The sequence below is a fragment of the Miniopterus natalensis genome, chromosome 7 (genome assembly GCF_054644295.1).
Source record: "Miniopterus natalensis isolate mMinNat1 chromosome 7, mMinNat1.hap1, whole genome shotgun sequence".
Lineage (NCBI taxonomy): Eukaryota > Metazoa > Chordata > Mammalia > Chiroptera > Miniopteridae > Miniopterus > Miniopterus natalensis.
This window is the reverse complement of record NC_142087.1, coordinates 37,930,367-37,950,306: the sequence shown is the minus strand read 5'-3', so window position 1 is coordinate 37,950,306 and position 19,940 is coordinate 37,930,367. Positions and strand designations below refer to the sequence as shown.

Sequence of the window (19,940 nt, the reverse complement as noted above, 5' to 3'; positions counted from 1 at the left end):
ACTGAGGCACACACTGTCATTTTTCTACTGATGATTCAACATTGTAAGTGTGAGAAGCCTATGTTTAGTTAACTGCAGTTATTGAAAAATATCCATTCCTCTTGAGGTATTAAGTTTCTCATTTTGAGCCTTAGCTGATTTGTCTCAGTGGTTAGAGCGTCGGCCCACAGACTGAAGGGTCTCGGGTTCGATTCCCAGCCAAGGGCACATACCTGGGTTGCAGGCTCCATCCCCCGCCCAGAGGGGCTCATGCTGGAGGCAACCAATCGATGTGTTTCTCTCTCTGTCTCTCCCCCTCCCTTCCACTCACTGTAAAAAAATCAATGGAAAAAAATATCCTCGAGTGAGGATTAACAGAGAAAAAAATCTTTTCACATTTTGAGAAATGAGTTAAATGTATATGTGAAAAAAGCAGTCTGAACCCTCCACCCTTATAAGTAAACCTTCCCTAATATAATAGTTTTACAAATACTTTTAGGTTCTAATTCTCTGATTACTTTTTTCTCAGCCCAGTTCAGATTTGTAGAACTCCTAAGTGGGTTATATTTCCTTCAGTTAATCCCGAGGTGCTTTTTGAAAGCTGAGCGATTGGGCAGCGCTGCCCTCCCCGTCGGAGGAAGAGGTCGGGGATACTGGCTGGACCCAGGAGAGAGGCCCCCTCGCCCCGAGTGTGTGGAATGGCCCTGAGGCCAGAGCTGCCCCGTTAGCTGGGCATCGCTGACATTTGCCTGTAAATACTTTGGTTTTCTTTTCCCCGCATATGTGTCACCACTGAAAGAGCATCATCCTACTTTTGAGATTCTTACTCTGTTCTGAAACTTGATGTGTGACTGATGTTATACTCTGAGCTCCTTGTCTTCTTCATATCTATATACCCTTATAACTCATGAAACATGCTCATTCACCATTCATTGAGTGACTGAAGATTTTTCCCCAAATACTACTTGTGAATCTTTAGAATAGAATGAGAGCTGTATCTACCTCTGTCTCCCACCAGACCCTGATGACACCTCTGGAATTTAGAGTAAGTTTAATTGTCACGTTAATCAAAATTTCATCTGTTTTAGCAGGAGGGAAACAGCTGGGTGGGTAGAAGGAAGAAAGGAGCCTACACAGTTGTAAAAATGCACACTAGCTTTCTGCTTTTTCCCGCCTGCAGTCAGCATCCTGAGTGTTTAGCAGGTAGCCATATTTCTTCTAGTCATAATATTGTCACAGTGTTAGCAGTATTTTCAGTAGCCATTTAGCCAGCCTCTTCGTTTTGATCAGGCGAGCCTTCCTCCCCACTTTGAATTCTGAGAAACTGCAAAGTGATTAAAGTTAAGCACATAGCCAGAATTAGGGCATTTGCTAGAGTTAGCTCTATTACCGTAATCCAGGGTTGAAAACACGTCTTTATAACATCTTGTAAAGGTCTTAATATTAATAAATAACTGGAACTACCTTTTTTCAGTTTATTTTTTACCAAAATTATGTTAGAGAAAGCCTGATACATTTTATGATTTCATGCAACTCAGAAGTAATTACCAAATTCATAATTCTGTAAGTAGCAGATTTTTTAATACCTACATTATTAGAACACAACAGATTTATTGTCTAGAAGCCAGACTTTGAAGTTAATAAAATGCAGTTGTCATTGTTGCAAATACCCGTTAAATCTTGTATATTATTTTGTATGCATATGAACCATCATAAGGAAATGAAGCCTCATAAGCAGTTCTGGGAACTTTTAAGACTACTGTATTTCTCTCCTGAACAATTTGGTACTTACTCAATTCTGCTTTCTTGTTTAAATTAAAGGAGCTTTAATCTTATACTTACACAAAGTTTGAAGTGTAATTTTTAGAATCATTCCTTCTACATTTAACTAATAATTTTGCTAAAAATTATTTATGGCTACCTACTCAGAATACTGCTTAGAATACAAGATTTCAAAAATGGTAGATATCATCTTTAATGTCATTATTTATAATGAGGTGTTCGATACATGGTTAGATCCATATTTGTTCTTTTCCAGGATAGATTTTCGGAGATAGCAGGCAATTGAGATGAGGCCAAAGAAAGTTTCGAAGCTTTGAGATTATTGAGAGGACCTTCCCATAGTGTGGATACCCATGCTCTGGTCAAAAATAATAATTGAAGGCCTCAATTTCAAAAAAAAAAAACTTCTTGGGTATATTTCAAACTGGACATATTACAAACTGATAGAATATTAGGGTTAGTAATTTAAATTGTTTTCATTCATAGCTTTACAGAAGAAGTAAACATTTTTATGAGATGAAAACAGTGAAACCTTTGGTGGGTGATTTCCCCTTAAGCTGAGCGCTGACGCGTATATCGTGGGCCCCCTTCCCAGCTTGGCCACTCGTTCCCCGCAAGCACAGCTTTCTCAGGCTCTGACACTTCTTGCATCTCCGCAACTCAATTCAACTTCCTCTTGCCCTTAGAGCCCTCATGGGCGATGATGTGTTGTCTTTGCTGACCCATCCCAAGCTTCCAGATGCGAGCAATAACGTGGGGCAGTGTGTTTCAGCTTGTGAAAAATAGACACGTGCTGGCTGGCATGCTCTCTCTGAATATGCACCGCGTGCTTTGCTGTGTGGCAGCCAGATCTGGTTCTTGCTCTCTCACCCTCACCCAGATAGCGTTCCCATTCAGAATTACTTTGTCCTTGGGTGATTCCCCAGGCCCAGAGCCAGCTACTCCTGCTCCCTGTATTACAGTTGGGTACAATTAAGTATACGGTCGCATAGGGCTAGCAGTATGTGTGCTGTTATTAAAATAGCAACTCAACCCAAAGCTGACTTGGAGCTAAAAGAAAAAGGTATAGTTCAAGGTCGTTGGTAGTGATAGGATTTAGAAGAAAAGAATCACAGCCTTTTGCAATCAGTGATGTGGATTGTTTGTATGGGGAAATATAAAGAGAATGGGTCAGTCAAAACTTACAAGTGAATTTCTTTTCATTTGTTACCTTTTCATCTCAGCTTGCTCCATTTTCCCATCTATCCTCTGTTCTGTCTTGTTGCCAGATATTTAAAACAGTTAATGCATAATTGCTTGGTGAAAGAGCTGTTTCTGTTCATTCTGGGCCTGAATGCACTGAGCAGTTCAAAGTTTATTTCACCAGTTGATCTGGAGAGCAGTGTTCATTTATCAGTTCTTTCATTTGTGAATTAATTTGCCAAAGTTGATTTCATTCTACATTCCTTGGTTCAGGTTGGTTACACATATCAGACTGTATTCATTTTGAAAAAAGTTAGCTCTGCTCTTTAGCCATGTAGCATTAATTGTAACATTTCTTTAGCATAGATTTATACGGCCATGCAGTCTTGTCACTTTGGTTCAGTGAAGCCCTGTCTTAAATCCTTGATTTAGCTACCATTGTTGGGGATAATGACTTAGAATCAATGCAGTTTGTCAGCAGTAATAGACTGCAGTGATAGCAAGAACATCCTGCTACGTCTTCTTCAGACTGATGTATGAAAGAGCTGACCCATTTATTTTTGTAAAGCATTATAAACAACATGTGTGCCTGTGCTCTCCTGTAAGGATGAAGCTGCTAAAATCTGAGATTTATACCATGGTTTATCATTTTACCAGGTGATTTTCATGGCAACTTTAAAAGCTTAAACCAAGAGATTAAAGTATTGCTCAGGTGTGGACCATGGATTGTCTAAAATAATGCCTCGAAAATCAGTTTACTCTTTCAGCTATTTGGTGCTATATAGACACACATTTGACACGTGTGAGGGTTTTGAATTCAATAGCAGGTGTCATAGGCATGACCTTGAGTTTATCTGCGTCAAAATGCCCTTTGTGTGACCAAATTAACATGGCCAAGCGTACTTGCCATTTCTACTGCAGTCTGGTTATATTTCTGCCTTATAGAATGTGCAAGCTGAAGGTCTGCGTTATGTTTACATAGCATTTAAACCCACGACCGCTTATGAGGATCCCACCATCACACTGTGTTTAAGTCCCATTGTGTTTGGGACTCTGAGCCTCTGCGTTGCAACTCTTTAGCTTGGGTTGAAGCCCAAGTGTGAGCCTAGTTACTTTTTGTTGACTTAGGTATGTCACATAGCACCTGGGGTGCAACTGGGGCAAGTTGTCACTGGCAGAAAGATGATGTGAAAAGTATATGTCTGTAGTCTTTTATCTTTCATTTAGCAGCAAGCCACATGTTTCCTTCATGCAAAGGAAAGAAAATCACAAGAACCCATGCTTGTCTCTCTTTAGGACTCTCTAGAATTAGCTTGTCATGAAATGTAAAACTAATGTGCAGTTGTAAAAACTGCTGCCAGCCTTTTCCTCACTGCTGCCTGGTGGCTAAGTAGATTTGGAAATGAAAGGGGTTATTATAAAGTGATTACTGAATAGCTAGGTATGTCATTTTAAACAAGCCGCTAAAATCTCTCTTGTAGACATGCAGGCTGTAGCCTTGTTTTGTATCATTCATACTTAAGACGTGATTTTGATTGTGGAGGAGTAATCAGGCACTGGGGTAATTTAAGAAAAAAATATCCTGGGTGATATTTTCTTTCATTCCTTATTAAAATACATTAGAATTTAAATGAGGCATTCTCTAGAATGTATAACTATTAATATGTATCAAATATAAAAATCCAAATACCAGTTGGCTCTTGTTCAGAGCTGAAAATTCTTCTCTTGACTAAAAACTTATTTATCTTCTTCTAAAATTCAAGGAAAATCTATTGTAAAATAATATACTGGAAATGGCATGTATCAAAGAATGAATGGCTTAAAATTATAACTCTTAATATCTTATTACTGTCAGTTTCATATGGGAGGGCAGATGCCTTGAAGAATCTTTTAAAAAACCATAAAATGAAAGTAAAATGAAGTTCAGCTAATGTGCTCTTTTTCATTATTCCTCTCTTCTTTTAAAATGCTTTTCCTTGAAACCACCATCTACACCAGTGGCTTGAAGAGTCACATAACCTCCAAATCTTCCACCCTGACCTTGAGCTTCAGATTTATTTTAAGTGGCAGCCAGGTATCCTTTTATGGATATTGCACAAGCATCTCCATCCAAGCTCTTCTCCCTGTGTGTGTTGTCTTGACAAGACTGTCTTCAGTTCAAGTCATCTTTTCATCTTTTTCCTGTCCTTTGCCCCACTCTTCACAGTCTCACCCCGACCAGCTAATCAACCACATCCCATGATTTGTGTTTCTGAGCTATGTCTCACGTTGCCATTTTCCTGTACAGGCTGAGTTTACCATTGCCAAGACAGTCGTCCTGTGAGAACCTCCAGCTTTGACACCTTTCCTCAGCTTTCTCTTCTCCACTCTGTCCCTCTGCTGCGGACAGGCTGGTCACCCATGTCAGCTTCACCGGCTCATCAGATCTCTCCCCATAGCTGGAGCCAGTGGAGCCCAGATGTAGGCAGAATCCTGTCTTCAGGACCTTTCACTGACCTCATGCAGGGCAGACTTGAAGAGGGGAGCAGTTGGGGAGGAAGTGTGATGATTTGAAGCCACCTCCCCCACAACCCCCCAATCTGTGCATCTGCTGATCCTCTATGATATGGTTTCCTTGCTTGAATCTATGTTACCCATAGACACCATTTACTGTTTTGGGTGTTTTTTTTTTTATCTTCCGCTATCCAGCGAGGAGATCTAGTTTCAGGTCTCAGAAATTCTCAGTATTCCCAGTGTGGTCAATTGACTTTGTCAGGTTGCTACATTCAGAGCATAGATATGATCATATTAAACAGCTCCCCTCAAAATCTAGATTCCCGGGCCTCCATGTCAAAGCTAAGTATCACTCCTCCTCACCCCATCCAGGTGAGTCAAGCCCACCACGTGTTCTTCCTACAAGGTATAAGGAAGTGAGAAAGCATCTGGAAATGCAAGAAAATGAGCACTAGAACAAAGAAATATTGGCTTTAATTTTGAAAGACTTTATTCTTTATTAAGGATTCCACTTCAGAAAGCATTATAAAGTTATATTTTACTGTTTATTATATCAATAACCCATTAGAATTATTATCTGTGGATCCTCATGAAAATGTCTAGTGAATTTTCAAAATGTACAAATTATGAGTATTTTTAACTAAATTGAACACTAGATGGCAAATGAATGATCTGCATTAGTAGTATTATTCAATATAATCCATAGTTTTTAAGCCACTTCTAAGCAATGGTCGAGGAAGCATACATATTGGTAATTTTTTTTTTAAGTTTCTGTGGCAAATAATTAAAAAATGATAGAAATGTATATCAATGAACTGCAATTTATTTTCACAAGTTGAGTGAGGAATTAGCTGTTATAATAAACCTTATTTGTGATAGTTCCCTTGTTATTTTATTCAAGAAAATAATACCTGGAAAACAGAGCAAGTTTAAAAAAAGAAAAGATAGCACCAAACAACCTAAGATCAAAGGTATGTGGCATTATATCAGTCACATAGCATACCTTTCCAGGTGGTAAGTTAATAGTATATGTGTGTTAATGTTTGTAATGCAGGGATTCCCTGCCAGGTGGCTTGGTGGGGGGAGCTTTGTAAAACCCCACTTTACCTTGGTCCCTAACCCCAGCCCTGGCCCTCCCCGCAGGCAGGTCTCTGACCGTCAGAACCTAGGGAGGCGGGCGGTGAGGTCAGTGATGCAATGGCAGGGGCTCCTTGGGGGACTCGCGGGCCCCCCTCTCATGTTTGTGGACTGCGGGGATGGGGATGTCTGGAACATTCTCCAGCTGAGTGCTGTGAAATCAGGAGACAAAAGTTCATCTGAAGGAGAAGTGTGGAGTAGTTGTTCATAAATAAATGTAACAGGCTACTCTGAACGGATGTGAAGCAGATGACAGGCCTCCAGGAGTGTTGGGATAAACGACTGAGTCAGTACATCTTCAATAAATAATTGATTGATTTTCTGGCGTGTAGGAAAACAACACAAAAATTCATATTGCCTTTCCATTTTTTAAGTCAGAAAATTGAGCTTTTGAAAGGGTTAGGAAAGTAACATAGCAAAGTCAGAAAGGTGGGGAAATGGAGTTAATCCCACACAAAAAGTACTTTTAAGGTAAATTATCTCTAAACCAGTGCTAATTTCATAGCAAAATCTGGAGATACTTCAGCAGAGAGGTAAACTACTCTTGACAGAAAGAGCAAGCTTCTCTTTAAGTTGTTAGTTGTTTGGGGGAACAAAAAATTTCAAGGTAGAATTTCTGTTTTCTTTTTTCCTATCTTTTTAAAATAAAAGAAATTGGACCATACCTGTCTGTGTTCTGATATTAAAATCCTCAGTAGGATGCTAGCAGCATGCCGTCTGCCCTTTAAACTGCATTTTCTACCCTTCATTCTCCCAGCTGCGCTGGAAGATATGAAGGATGGAAAACTTAGGCTTTTTTAAATACAAACTTTTCAATCATATGCAGTTTTAAATTGAAGAAAGCTCTTTCTAAAACAAGTTATTGATGAAAACACAGAAGAATAATTCTAGTATAGTGATCAGTCTGGCATAGTTGAGTATGGTCTTTTGAAAAACCATTTGCCCAGACTCAGAAACAACTTAAAACAGAAAACTATGCAATCATAAAAAGATTGTAAATACTGAAATAGGAGGCTCTAAACAGGTAAAAAAATTTGAATAAGATTTATCTGCTTAGCGTTAACTAGAGAGAATGGTTACCATAGGTAAAACCATATTGTACTTGATTTGCTTTTTTCCAGCACTAATCACATGACTTCTGTAACAAAGAATGAATGGTTTGGATACTCTTTTGCTCTGGGTAAAATATCAGATCCAAACTTCCAAGGCTTTTTGTGGGTATCATAGCTTTATGAGGGTTAGAAAAGGTCAAAACCCATTCCAATCCAATTTCTGACACTTCTGAACAACTCTGTGGAAATCATTTTGCCTCCTCCTATTTTATATGGTCTGAAATAAATACCAAGGAAGTCTTTTACTGCAGACTCATTTTTATTTCATACAACAGTTTTCTTGTAAAGTTCATCTATAGGATGAATTGCAGTTTGTTCATCCCAGTGCATCGAAACAGTTGAAGATTCTGATTTTGCTGTGTGGCAGCAGTGTTCCTTCTGCAGCGATGACCTTTACCCTCTGGAAATGTCACCAAGGAGCTCAGGCGAAAATGGACCATTCCCGTGGTTAGTGGAAGCCACGTTTTTACGGCAACTACTTTAAAGCGATAAAGTAAAACAGAGATGCAAGTCCCAGCGCAGAATTTGGAAAGGTTTTTCATAGAAAATTGGTAAATACTGGAAAAAAGGAGATGTTTCCTAAATTGACTTATGAGAACAAAGGAACTGAGCTAGATGGTGAATATTTATTATTTCGTGTTACTATCCTTTTATTAAATGTGTTGATTAGCAGATGTAGACATCTTCTAAAGCATTCACATTAGACATAGTATCTGTACTCAGTGAACTTGATTGTTATAAGACACGATAAAACATGTAGAAACATAACGAGCGTATGAACATTAGGGCTTTGACCACGTGGATCTATGAAAGTCTCTCTAAGCTTTTATTTTAACTAAAAAGAAACAGTCATAGGAGAGATTGATTTTGATCGAATATTAAAAGAAATTAAAGGCTACATTTTGGCAGATGAAAGGTGACTGTTACTGTATGTGTATGGATCCCTGAGAGCAGAGATATTAATTTTGGAGGGAGAATGTATTTGGAATCCAGCAGATAGATTCACCTGACGAGTGCAGAAAGTAAGAATGGTTATGTGATTTGTTTGATAGTTCTGATTTACTAATGGAAATGTTTTTTATTTGGTTTATATGATAAGGGGGCAACAATTAAAATTCCTTTCATTCAGCTAAATGTCCCATAGGAAAGACATTTTGTCTGAAGCAGGAGGGACTGATAAATTAGGGAGGAATAGCTAGAATTGGCACCTTTGTGAAAATGCAGTTTAAGTACTTTACATGTGTGTATGAATATTGACATCTGGTAAATAAGTAAATGGCATTAGGCCCCTGAAAAAAAAATTCGTCAACCTCTGTCAACATGTGTAACCTCACAGCATATTTACTTCTGAACTGGTTTTTCCTAAGTTTTGAAATTGTTCTTTAAAAATGTCTTCTCTAAAAACTTTCAGTGTGTGTAATATGTGTGTATATATGTGTGTGTGTTTGTATATCTATATGTATGTATATGTGTATGTGGGTGTGTTTACGTACTATATATATACACACACAGATATATATATATATATAATACTTTCTACCTGATATATCTCTGTGTGTGTGTGTATATATATACATATATATATAGAAGATACAGGGTAGATCAGGTAGAAAGCTATCATTTGAGCTTACACTTTGTTTTAGACAAGAAATATGGTGTCAGGTGCCGCTAAGAAGATATCCCATCTTGTGCAATAAAATAATTATATTATTCATATTAAAATAATTATATTATCCATTTGAAGTGGAGAGTCCTTCATGGTAAATGACATGTATGCTATTTTTTTGTAATCAGAAATCTTAATGATTATTTTAGAGACATAAATATATTGCCCATCAGTTTCTTGATTTATTTAATTCTTCTTGATAAGTGAATTTATTTTATTTTGCTTTGATACAAAACACGTAGTGATATGACATGATGAGTGGCTATTATCAGAGAGTCTTGACATAAACACTTGTTAAACAGAGTTGCTATAGCTGAGGAAAGAAATAGTTCTGTACATAGTATATATTTTTATTTCAAAAGTTGTGTCAGATAAGTGATGCAGAATCTGTTTATTTAGATTTTACTGGAACCAGTACCAAAATTTAAGATCTATCCTCAGAAACTGGCATTAGCTTAGAGCCTTGAAATAAAAATGTCTTTGGGGAAAAAGGAACATCTGAACATTGTTTTCGTTTTTGAGAGCAATTTAATATTGTCTAGAACACTTAAAGATGTGCAAACTGTAAAAAGCAACAGTCTTATTTTTGTGTTTACCCAAGGGAAACGGTGGCCAAGAGGACATATATACAAGGAGGCTCATTGTACACTGCTTGTAATAGAGAAAAAGTAGACTAGCCCTGTCTGGTCCTCAGTAGTACAGTGAGTAAGTAAACTATGGTTCGTGTATTAATGGCATTCTGTACACCAGTTAAAATGATCTATATGACCTATCTCTTACATCTACACTAGATCTATATGTTTCAGCTTGTCTGATGTTGAATGAAACCTCAAGTTGCAAAGAATGGTAGCATTTACCTAAATTTTTAACCATCCCAGATATATGTAATAAAAGTACAAAAACATGTCTGGGAATGATACAGAATAACCTTGGGATAGCCGGCAGGAATGTGGAAAGGATTTATATCAGTAATATTTTATTTCTTTAATAAAAACTGATCTGAAGCAAAACACAAAATGTTAACATTTGATATTAGTAGGCACAACAGTGATTGATTGATTTTGTACTTTTCAATGTGTTTTAAAGTTGTATTACTTAAAATTTCAAAAACCTTATATTAAAACCAACAAAAAAGAATACTTCATGCTCAACAGAATAATGTCCTTTAACAATTATGGGACTCCTAGCCTTACTTTGTACAGTTAACCAATTCAGGCAAAATACAGTCTGACGAATATTATCGCCATTGGGTACCTTATCAATGCTCATATTTCTTTATTTCAGAAGGTGTCAGTAGTAAAATTTTTACTGCCTTTTTTTTTTCCAACTGCCATTCAACAAACTCTTTAGTAAGGATTCTTTTTAAAAATCATCCTGAAAGACATGGTGAAATTATCCTGAAACCAGGCACCTTGGTGACTACCCTGAGGCCTAAAATGTATTATTTTACTTTATTTTTTTATATGTCTGTATTGATTTCAGAGAGAGGAAGGGAGAGGGAGAGAGAGAGAGAGAAGCATCAATGATGAGAGAGTCACTGATCGGCTGCCTCCAGAACAACCCTCACCGGGGATCGAGCCCCCACAACCCAGACAGGTGCCCTGACCGAGAATCGAACTGTAGTCTCCTGGATCACAGGTCGACTCTCAGCGACTGAGCAACACCGGCCAGGCCTTTTATTTTTTCAGTGTACGAACTGAATTAAACACAGCTTTTGTACACACTGCTGTTTCAGGGTCACCTGACCCCACTGAAGAATGCTTCCTCCAGGGCCTCACTCATCGCTCAGGTGTAGAGAGTGAGCAGTCTCAGCCTCTTGCCTGAGAGGGTCTGAGTGCTCACCAGTGTGTGTCTTAGTCATTTTGTTACATAAGATAATCCTTTACATTTCCCATAAAATGTGAATAGGAATTTCAGCTTTCTACTGTGATCAAAATTAAAACAATCAATATACCTGATATGTGGATAGTCCATTTCCCAGCAACATGGAGTAGTAGGTTACTTATCTTTCTGATTTAGAACAAGTTCAAACCAGCACTTGGAGCATATGAAAAACATTGCGAAGAGTATGTCCCTCCTAAATCAAGAAATAAAGTAGAGTGTTTGATTCTCTATAAGGCTTGGCATTGCTGCACTTTCATTCACTTATTCAGTAAGACTGGTTTTTCATATTTAAAATTAGTACTACTTTTGAAATTCAGTTTGTTGTTTAGAAAGAAATTATTCTTTGATATAGGATTATGTGATATAGTTAAGAAAAACAGACTTTTCAAGCACATTTCTTGATTCTAATTATGATACAATGTAAAAACTATTAATGTAATATCTGTGAAAAATATTTTGGTGGAAGGGACTATTCAAATTCATATAATTCTTATAATAAGTTTTCGTTTATTCAATTACAGCACAGGAAAATAGATGCCCATAGGGTAGCATAAATTAAGAATTGTTATATTTCAGAATTTTCAACTTCACTGACAAAAGGCATTTTTTAAACCCTGGAAAACATTGACTATTAAAAACTATAGCTATTTCACTTAAAAATAGTGCCATCATCTACATGGAATTTAACTTCTTGCTACTTAGGAATAATGAATGACTGGGTAGGCCAATACAATATTTGTTAATCAGGTATTTGCTTTGATTTAACTGAATAGTAAAGTTAATAAAGCTATTATTTTATTATTTTGTCACCTTCTTTTGTGTAACTGGCAAGGCAGAAATACAGTAGCTGCAGGTGCCAAAGGGGGTTCACCGTGTCACTCTGCTGGTTATCCCTTCTATTGTAATAGACCTCCAGATAATTCACGAAGAAGGGCAAAAGAGAAACCTGTTAGTGGGAACCTTGGTTGCAATCTGTGTTTTTGATTATTAATGACAGGATCCTAAAATTACACCCAAATATCTCTTACAAGTTCCGAAATTGAGTTTCTGAAAAAGCACTCCAGTAGTAATAGAAGGTAAGAGTGCAGAGTTCCGGAGAAATGAGCTGTGAATTGAACCTGCAATGGAAATTGATCCTATCAGTCAGTTTCGTCCCTGATTCATAGAAAAACGGGAGTGAGTGTAGATAGAGCCGGGATCACTGATTAAATAGGATGCTAAAGTGCTGGAGGCTAGAACTGGGCTTGCTGGTTCCCTGGGGTCAGGACTGCAACTGTCAGATTTCTGAGCTTGAAACCTCAAACTGGCAGAAAGAGAACAGAATGAAAAATGCTGCCGGCCAGCAGGGGAATTGGTGAGAACTCCCGGACGAAGCTGCAACATGACAGCCATTGTACTCCTTCGAGAGGATTTTCTGGTCCTTTATCCTAAGTCAGCAGGCCCAGGTTAGGGTGGGTGGCCTCATGATTCATGCCAGCGGGGCCTGTCACTGTGCCCATTTCAGTGTGCGCCCAGGGTGTGAGTGTGAAGAGACGGGGCCTTGGAATAGACTCCACGTCCTTTTAGCATCTTTAGGATTATGACGAAAGAGAAGCAAATATTCTGCAAGTAGTGCTCCCGTGAATATAATTTATTACCCTGTTATCTATCTCCAAGAGACTTATTTTGCACACAAAGAATGGTAGTAATAGGATGCCAAATGTGGCAGTGTGTATTCTCCCAGAAATGCAGTATGAGTTGTAATCAGCCTACTAAAATTACACATTTCTGATCATGAAGTTGCCATTCATTTCCTGCAATATGATACATCTCTTAAGTCTTAGTGATCATCAGTGTAACTCACTGGGGTAAAGGTCCCCGTGGAAGGCCGCGTTCACACTCAGCAGCACACTAGTAGAAACGGCTCCGGCGGAAACACGGAAGGGACAGGCCCTGTGAAGCACTAGCTTAAGATGTGACCGCTATAAACCACCGCTGCATCAGAGCTCAGTTCTGTAGGGTGGCGGAAGAAACGGGAAAAAGAAGCAATGAAATCAGGCAGTGCCAAGGGTGAGCTGAAAGGCTTGCCAGACTCCCTTAGTCACGGGCCTTAGCCGCTCCGTGCTGGCGTCCCAGGAGGATGTTATCCCAGGTGCTTGGTAACCCTTGACGTTACCAGACGGCATTTTCGCAGCTCGCTTAATTCGGGCCTGTGGGCCCTGGCAAGAAGAGTGACAGCTGTGCGTCTAAGGCGGACTGTTTCATCCATGTGATGGTATTGATTCAACTTCTCTCTTAAGCTTTTGACTCCTGGGAGAAGTGTTTAGGAATGTGAGTCAAAGTAGCATTTATCCCGTCCCTCTCTGTGTGAGTGGGCCCTGCCCTGCTGATGCTGACCTAATAGGAGGTCTATATGCAAGACCGCAGCCATACGGCCTCTTTCTCAAACCTCTTACTCAACACTCATGACAGTAGGGACCCTGGAGCCTTGGTCACAGAGCTGGTTGTTTTGTGCTAGGTTTAGCTATTACATTTGACAAATTTATGGGAAATTTCAGACATAATTTTACCATGATGGAATTCCAAGAGGTAGTAACAGAGAGGAAGAGAGTATGGTTTTCAAGAAAACGGCCAGTAGATAGATAGAACCTTTGGTTTTTTAATCCTAGGGCTTAATTCGTGTGTGTATCCTCTTGGCTAAGGAATACTGAAATGATACAGGCCTATTTATACAGTGGAAAGTAGTTTTCTGTTGAAATTAAGTTAGAACTTCATTGTTTTGTTTAAACTGGTATTTGAAGCTTTTAGTCATTTTATTAGTCAATAAAATGGATGAAAACCTTGGGAAAATGCTTAAGAACAGTCCTCGTGGAGACTGTGATTAATAAGGAAAGGGACAGAGAGATGCATGTTAATCTGTTTATGTATAAGGGATCTGGAGCTTATTAAGTTTTTGTAAACATTCAACTAATGAAGCATTATATAAAATTAGACATTTCCTTTATAGTGTGAAAAGTTTCTAGACTGGAAAAAAAAACATTGTTATTTTTAAATAGCTTATTTGTGATATTTTCTCTATCATTAGTAACTTATGTATAAAATATTAATTTTGTAATAAGGACTATTCCACGAGAATGCCACTCAATTTTCTCTGGGGGTGTTTTCATCTCACTCATCCTTGACTTCTCCAGTTATTACAGGATGGAGTAGCATGAATAACCATTAACTTCATTTTACAGTTTTTTCATATATCTGGGTGATTAATCCCAACTAGTGTATATAAAACCAAATCATTATTTCATTTTGAATGTTTTCATTTGTTGGAGGTCACAAGGAAGGGGTGGTTCGAAGTTCTCTCTAGGTTCTAAGTGATGAGATAATGCGGATTGTATACACAAATGGAAATCAGTAATCATCCAGGCAAATTTCCAGTTGCTGCAAAGTATAGATTGGTAGGGTTTTCTGGGAAAGCTGAGCTGGGGAACATGGCCTGGGAGTCCTCTTCTCTGGAATTAGGAGAAGGGAGAGGATTCTTTTCAGCATTTTTGTTCTAAGATTAAATAAATGGGATATTTATTGTATTTTACTTATTTTGGTCATGTTTTTGGTATCTTTAACATCCTAACTTCTTTTTATCTTACTTTCTTCATTTTTGGTAGAAACTCCACAATAGAGTCAAAGTAGCATACGTTTAGTTGTCAGACAGATATGAATTCTGGTGCTGTAGTCAAAAATCTCAATCCTGGTCAAGCTATTGACCTGACGTTGGCCATAGGTTTTTTTTAATCTGTGTATTGGGGAAAATAGTACTTAATCCACAGGATTTTTTGAAGAACAGAGAATATATATAAAGGGACTCACACTTCATAAGTGCACACACAGTGAATGGTAGTTGTTATTTCTCAAGTTTTCATGCTTATTTTCTCTTACCAGTTGTAGATCACTTTAAATTCATATATGATGACTACAATTCAGGAAAATAAAAATCAAAATATATGGATCAAATGCATTTATGAACATACCAACACAGATCATTTTAGATTAGGTTCTCCCCAAACCATGAAAAGTAAATTTTTTAGAAAAATCTATAGCATATGGCGCTCAATAAATATTATATATTATTCTATTTTCATCATCATTTCATAAACAGGTTTAAGCTTTCTCTGTATATATTTTTTCTTTTAAACCATTCAAAGTGCTTATATGCCCTGCATGTCATTTAGATTTCTAAGCTTGAAACTCTATCTGGAGCTCAGGCTAAGGAATAATACTAAGACTTTGTGAGGGATAGGAAAGAAATACGTGAGCACTGATTGCATGGAACTGTGTACAAATCAAAACTCAAAAGACCTGGAGTTCTGCTCAGAAGCTTATACTCTTTCATCATCATATTATTTCATGGTAAATTCTCAAGCTTTTACTTTTATGCTTCCCAACTATATAATTATAAATTAATAGCAACAAATGAACAAATAAGAAAAAGAAACAAACAAAAATGTATAGACACAGATAACAGTAGGGTGGTTACCAGAGGAAAGGGTGGGGGGAGCAGTAAAGGGTAAAAAGGGTCAAATACTTGGTGATGAAAGATTTGACTTTGGGTGGTGGGCACACAATGCGGTATACAGATGATATATCATAGAATTGTACACTTGAAACCTGTATAATTTTATTAACCAGTGTCACCCCAATAAATTTAATTTTTTTTTAAAAAAAAGATTGGTTTCTTATATCAGAGACCCAGAGGAAAAGATGCTTAAATGAAAGCATTTTACTTCTCTCTACTGAGAAACTTGGAAGTGGGCGGTTCAGAGCTGGTGTGGTGACTCGGTGCTTCGTCGGTGCTCTGACTTCTTGATGTGTAAGAACCTCATGCTTCATCATGGCTGCACGAGCAACAAATACCCTGTCCTCAGTCCAGCTAATAAGAAGGAAGACAGAACAAGGAGGGGGAGCCCCTTCTTTATAAGGATGCCTCCCAGAAACTCTTCTTGACTTCTCTTCCTTCACCAGAACGTAGGCACATGGCCACATCCGCTGCAGAAGAGGCTGGACATTTTATTTAGCGTTTGTTCTGGGTGGCCTTGGGCCCTGATAAGATGAGGATTTTATTATTCCAGAAGAAGGGGAGACCACATATTGAGGACAAGTAGGACTATCTGTAACGTCTGGGCTTCACCAGAGCTTTTAAAATTCATTTCTCTCATGTTTCCTTTTTCCTTCTTTTCTTTTCTAAATAGATCCCATGAGAGGCCCAAGGAAACTGGAAGTAGTGGAAGTCAAATCTCGACAAATCACCATCCGCTGGGAGCCATTTGGATATAATGTGACTCGTTGCCATAGTTACAATCTCACAGTCCACTACTGCTACCAAGTTGGAGGACAGGAGCAGGTGCGGGAGGAAGTGAGCTGGGACACGGACAATTCGCACCCGCAGCACACCATCACTAACCTCTCGCCCTACACCAACGTCAGTGTGAAACTCATCCTCATGAATCCCGAGGGCAGGAAGGAAAGTCAGGAGCTCATAGTACAGACGGATGAAGACCGTGAGTACTTTTAAAGATGTTTACCTGAAATCTATATCCTTTCAAAAAAGCAGCTTTTGTTTCTTTGAGATCTTTAAAATGAAAATAGAAGGAAGAACTGCTTACTGTGTTGAATAATGAAATATAAACAGGTATCTGTGCTTCTGTGTACTTAAGTACTGATTAAAAGGGTACAGGGAATAAAGATGTAGAAGTTTATTTTAATTCTTTATGCATCACATATTCACTTTTCTATGTATAATAATTCTATTTTATTCTAAATAGTTCTTCATTCAAGTTTTATTATCATGTTGGACTGAAAAGTTATTTTGGGTACTAGATTATTTATATGAAGTGCTTATTTAAATATATTTAAAAGGCATTCTGAAACATTTTTCATAGTTCAGATAAAAATTTAGACAAAAATAGAGGCTGCCCTTACTTTTCAGTGGAGTGCTGAGAAATGACCTCATTGGGTTTGCAGTCATGAAATAGATTGTACTTTCCCATAGGAACAATGTTGCAATTGGATATTACCTTAATAAACAAGAATTTAACAAATATACTACCCATACTACCAGAAACTCATCAGTAAAAGTAAATACATATTGCAATTAATCTCTGAAACAATTTAAAATAGTAAAATTACACCTTGAATTTCATAGCAAGGATATAAATGTGCTTTTACACTGGTTATACAGGGGACTGTCGGGTACAATCACATGTTCATAAAGCACATAAGATACAGTGGTAGTATTTCATATATTTGACCTCCAACTCATTTGTCAGGCATCAGAATAAGTCTCAAAAGAACTTGGGAAGTTCATTAAATGAATATACTTCCTTATTCTTGGAAAAAAATACATAGTTGATTATGATCTTTGATCGTTGATTATAACAAATATTTATAACACTTGATTATTTCACTTAAAGAGCTAACAAAGTACTCTAAGTATTTCTTATCTACACAATACTGTGCATATTGCTGTAGAAGAAAAACATGGAAAAACATGGAAACATCCAGAGTAAATGAGGTGCTCACCCCACATCCTTCTCTTTTATTTTGTAGCGCCTTTAAAGTCCTTCCATACTGAAAATAGTTGGTTGCTGTCAAATAGTTGTTTCATTACAATGAATTTTGTTAGGAGTATTAGTTTTATAGTAGTCAGTCAGTCAGGGCTGCGACCAGAAGCCCTATTTCTATTTCTTCCAACTCTTCCTCATCTCCCAGGAAATAAGAATGCTCTTAGCATTGCCAACAGGTCATCTCTCAACCTTTTCTCCCCTGTTTAAATGTTTGATTTGGTCCTAACTCCTGTTGTTTCTATCTCCATGACATTACATTTCTCTTTTCTCTCAATTTTTATGACCTATATTCAGCTCCTCATTATTTTATACTGAAATTTCTGCAACAGTTTCTACCCTTTCTTTGTGGTGGCTCCAGCTTTTTCCCATTCTAATGCTCCCCCTACTCACTAATCTTTGAAATATATTTGCATCATGTCACTCTCTCCACAAGAACCTTCAGTGACTCTATCCAAGTCTTGACTTTCAAGGTCTTCTGTATTCTTGACTTATACTCTAGAACTTCTAACTTTCTCCACTGCCATTCATTCTTCAAAACTGTCACATCAGTATTGGTCCTTCATGCCATACTTCTTATGTTCTGAGCTCTTCCTCATCTCCTGTTGTCATCCACCACCTGCCTTTCTACCTGGTGGCCTCTCAATTCCATCTCCTCCACTACCCTCCAAAGTTCTCAAGTATCAGGTCCTTCATAAAACTGTCTCCAACTTCCCTGCTCCACTTTCCTCTCATTCTTCTGACCTAATTTGCATTTGATTGGATCTGTAAATCTCTGAACCTTAATTTCCTCATCTGGGAGGTTGAGAATAACAATAATCAGGCATATTAGGGTTAGAAGAAATTCACATAGACAGCTATTTGTAGCTGCCAGAGAGGGGCCTTCAGTAGGTGAGCACAATTATTATTGTTGTGACAATTCAAAGCAACTCATTGTGACCCTCCCTTGTTCTTGTGTTATATATAATTTTTTTCTCAACTATAAACGACTTGCAAAAAGAAGCCATCTCTTTTTCTTCTACAGCAACATGCATGACATTGAGTAGGTAATAAACACTCACAGTATTTTATTAGTTTTTAAATAAAACAATAAATTTTGTTGATAATCATTTAATTTATGTTTTAATTAACAGTAATGTTTTAATCAATGAGAGAGGGATATAAATGAAGTCACTTCTAGAGATAAGCAGATGTGTCTTTCTGAAGCATGACACCATTCAACACTTTTGGGTTTCAAATTGAGAACAGACATGAGTTAGAAATAGAAGAACTTATTTTTTGCTTGTCTAAATGATCTTTCAATTCCCTGAAGTTGGGGCATGCATTACTTCCAAATAAAAATTTATTGTCATTATAGCACACTGACATCCAGTTAATGAGAAAATTTTTAATTTCAAATTATATTTCCTAACAACCAAAACAAAAATACTTCAAAAAAGACAGAGAAAAGAAAGACAGAAATAAAATAATTGTCAAACAATACTGAATTTGAAGAAAAAAGAATGGGGGGTCACTACCATTGAACATTGTGAGTTTTATTATAGTACAGTATTTTTATTGAAACATTGTTTATTTCATGAGAAAGTGTGTGGAATAAATTTATCTTTTATTAATTTTTAAAGTATCACTAGACAGAATACAGCTCAATTCCACAAGCTTAGATTTTAAGACTAAATATCCCAAATCCTGAATTCCTAGAACTTCTAAAACAGGTACTACACCTAAGTTCCTATGAGGCACCATATTCTCCCTAACAAACCAAGGTCACGAAGATTTATTCCTATGTTTTCTTCTGAGAGATTTTCAGTTTTAGCTCTTACATTTAGCTCTTTAATTTATTTTGATATACTTTTTATATATGGTGTGAGGTAGGAATCCAACATTATTCTTCTGCATGTAGATATCCAGTTGTTAAACACCACTTGTTGAAAAAATTATTCTCTCCTCATTGAGTTTTTCTGGCACCCTTGATAAAAATCAGTTGACTACCAATGTGGGGATTTATTTCTGTGCCTTCAATTCTGTTCCACTGATTTATATGTCAATCCTTATGCCAATACCACAATGTCTTGATACTGTAGCTTTATAGTAAGTTTTGAAATTCAGAAGTGTGAG

At 37.4% G+C, this 19,940-nt stretch overlaps 1 protein-coding gene across 1 annotated transcript in view; it reads left to right on the top strand.

Moving 5' to 3' along the window:
* The window catches only part of PTPRM (protein tyrosine phosphatase receptor type M), a 617,147-nt gene that overhangs the window by 339,487 nt on the left and 257,720 nt on the right, over nt 1–19,940 (top strand). Inside the window, exon 8 of the mRNA XM_087818949.1 lies at nt 16,455–16,763. Within this exon, the coding sequence (XP_087675075.1) occupies nt 16,455–16,763 (309 nt within the window). The remainder of the gene's footprint in view (nt 1–16,454; nt 16,764–19,940) is intronic.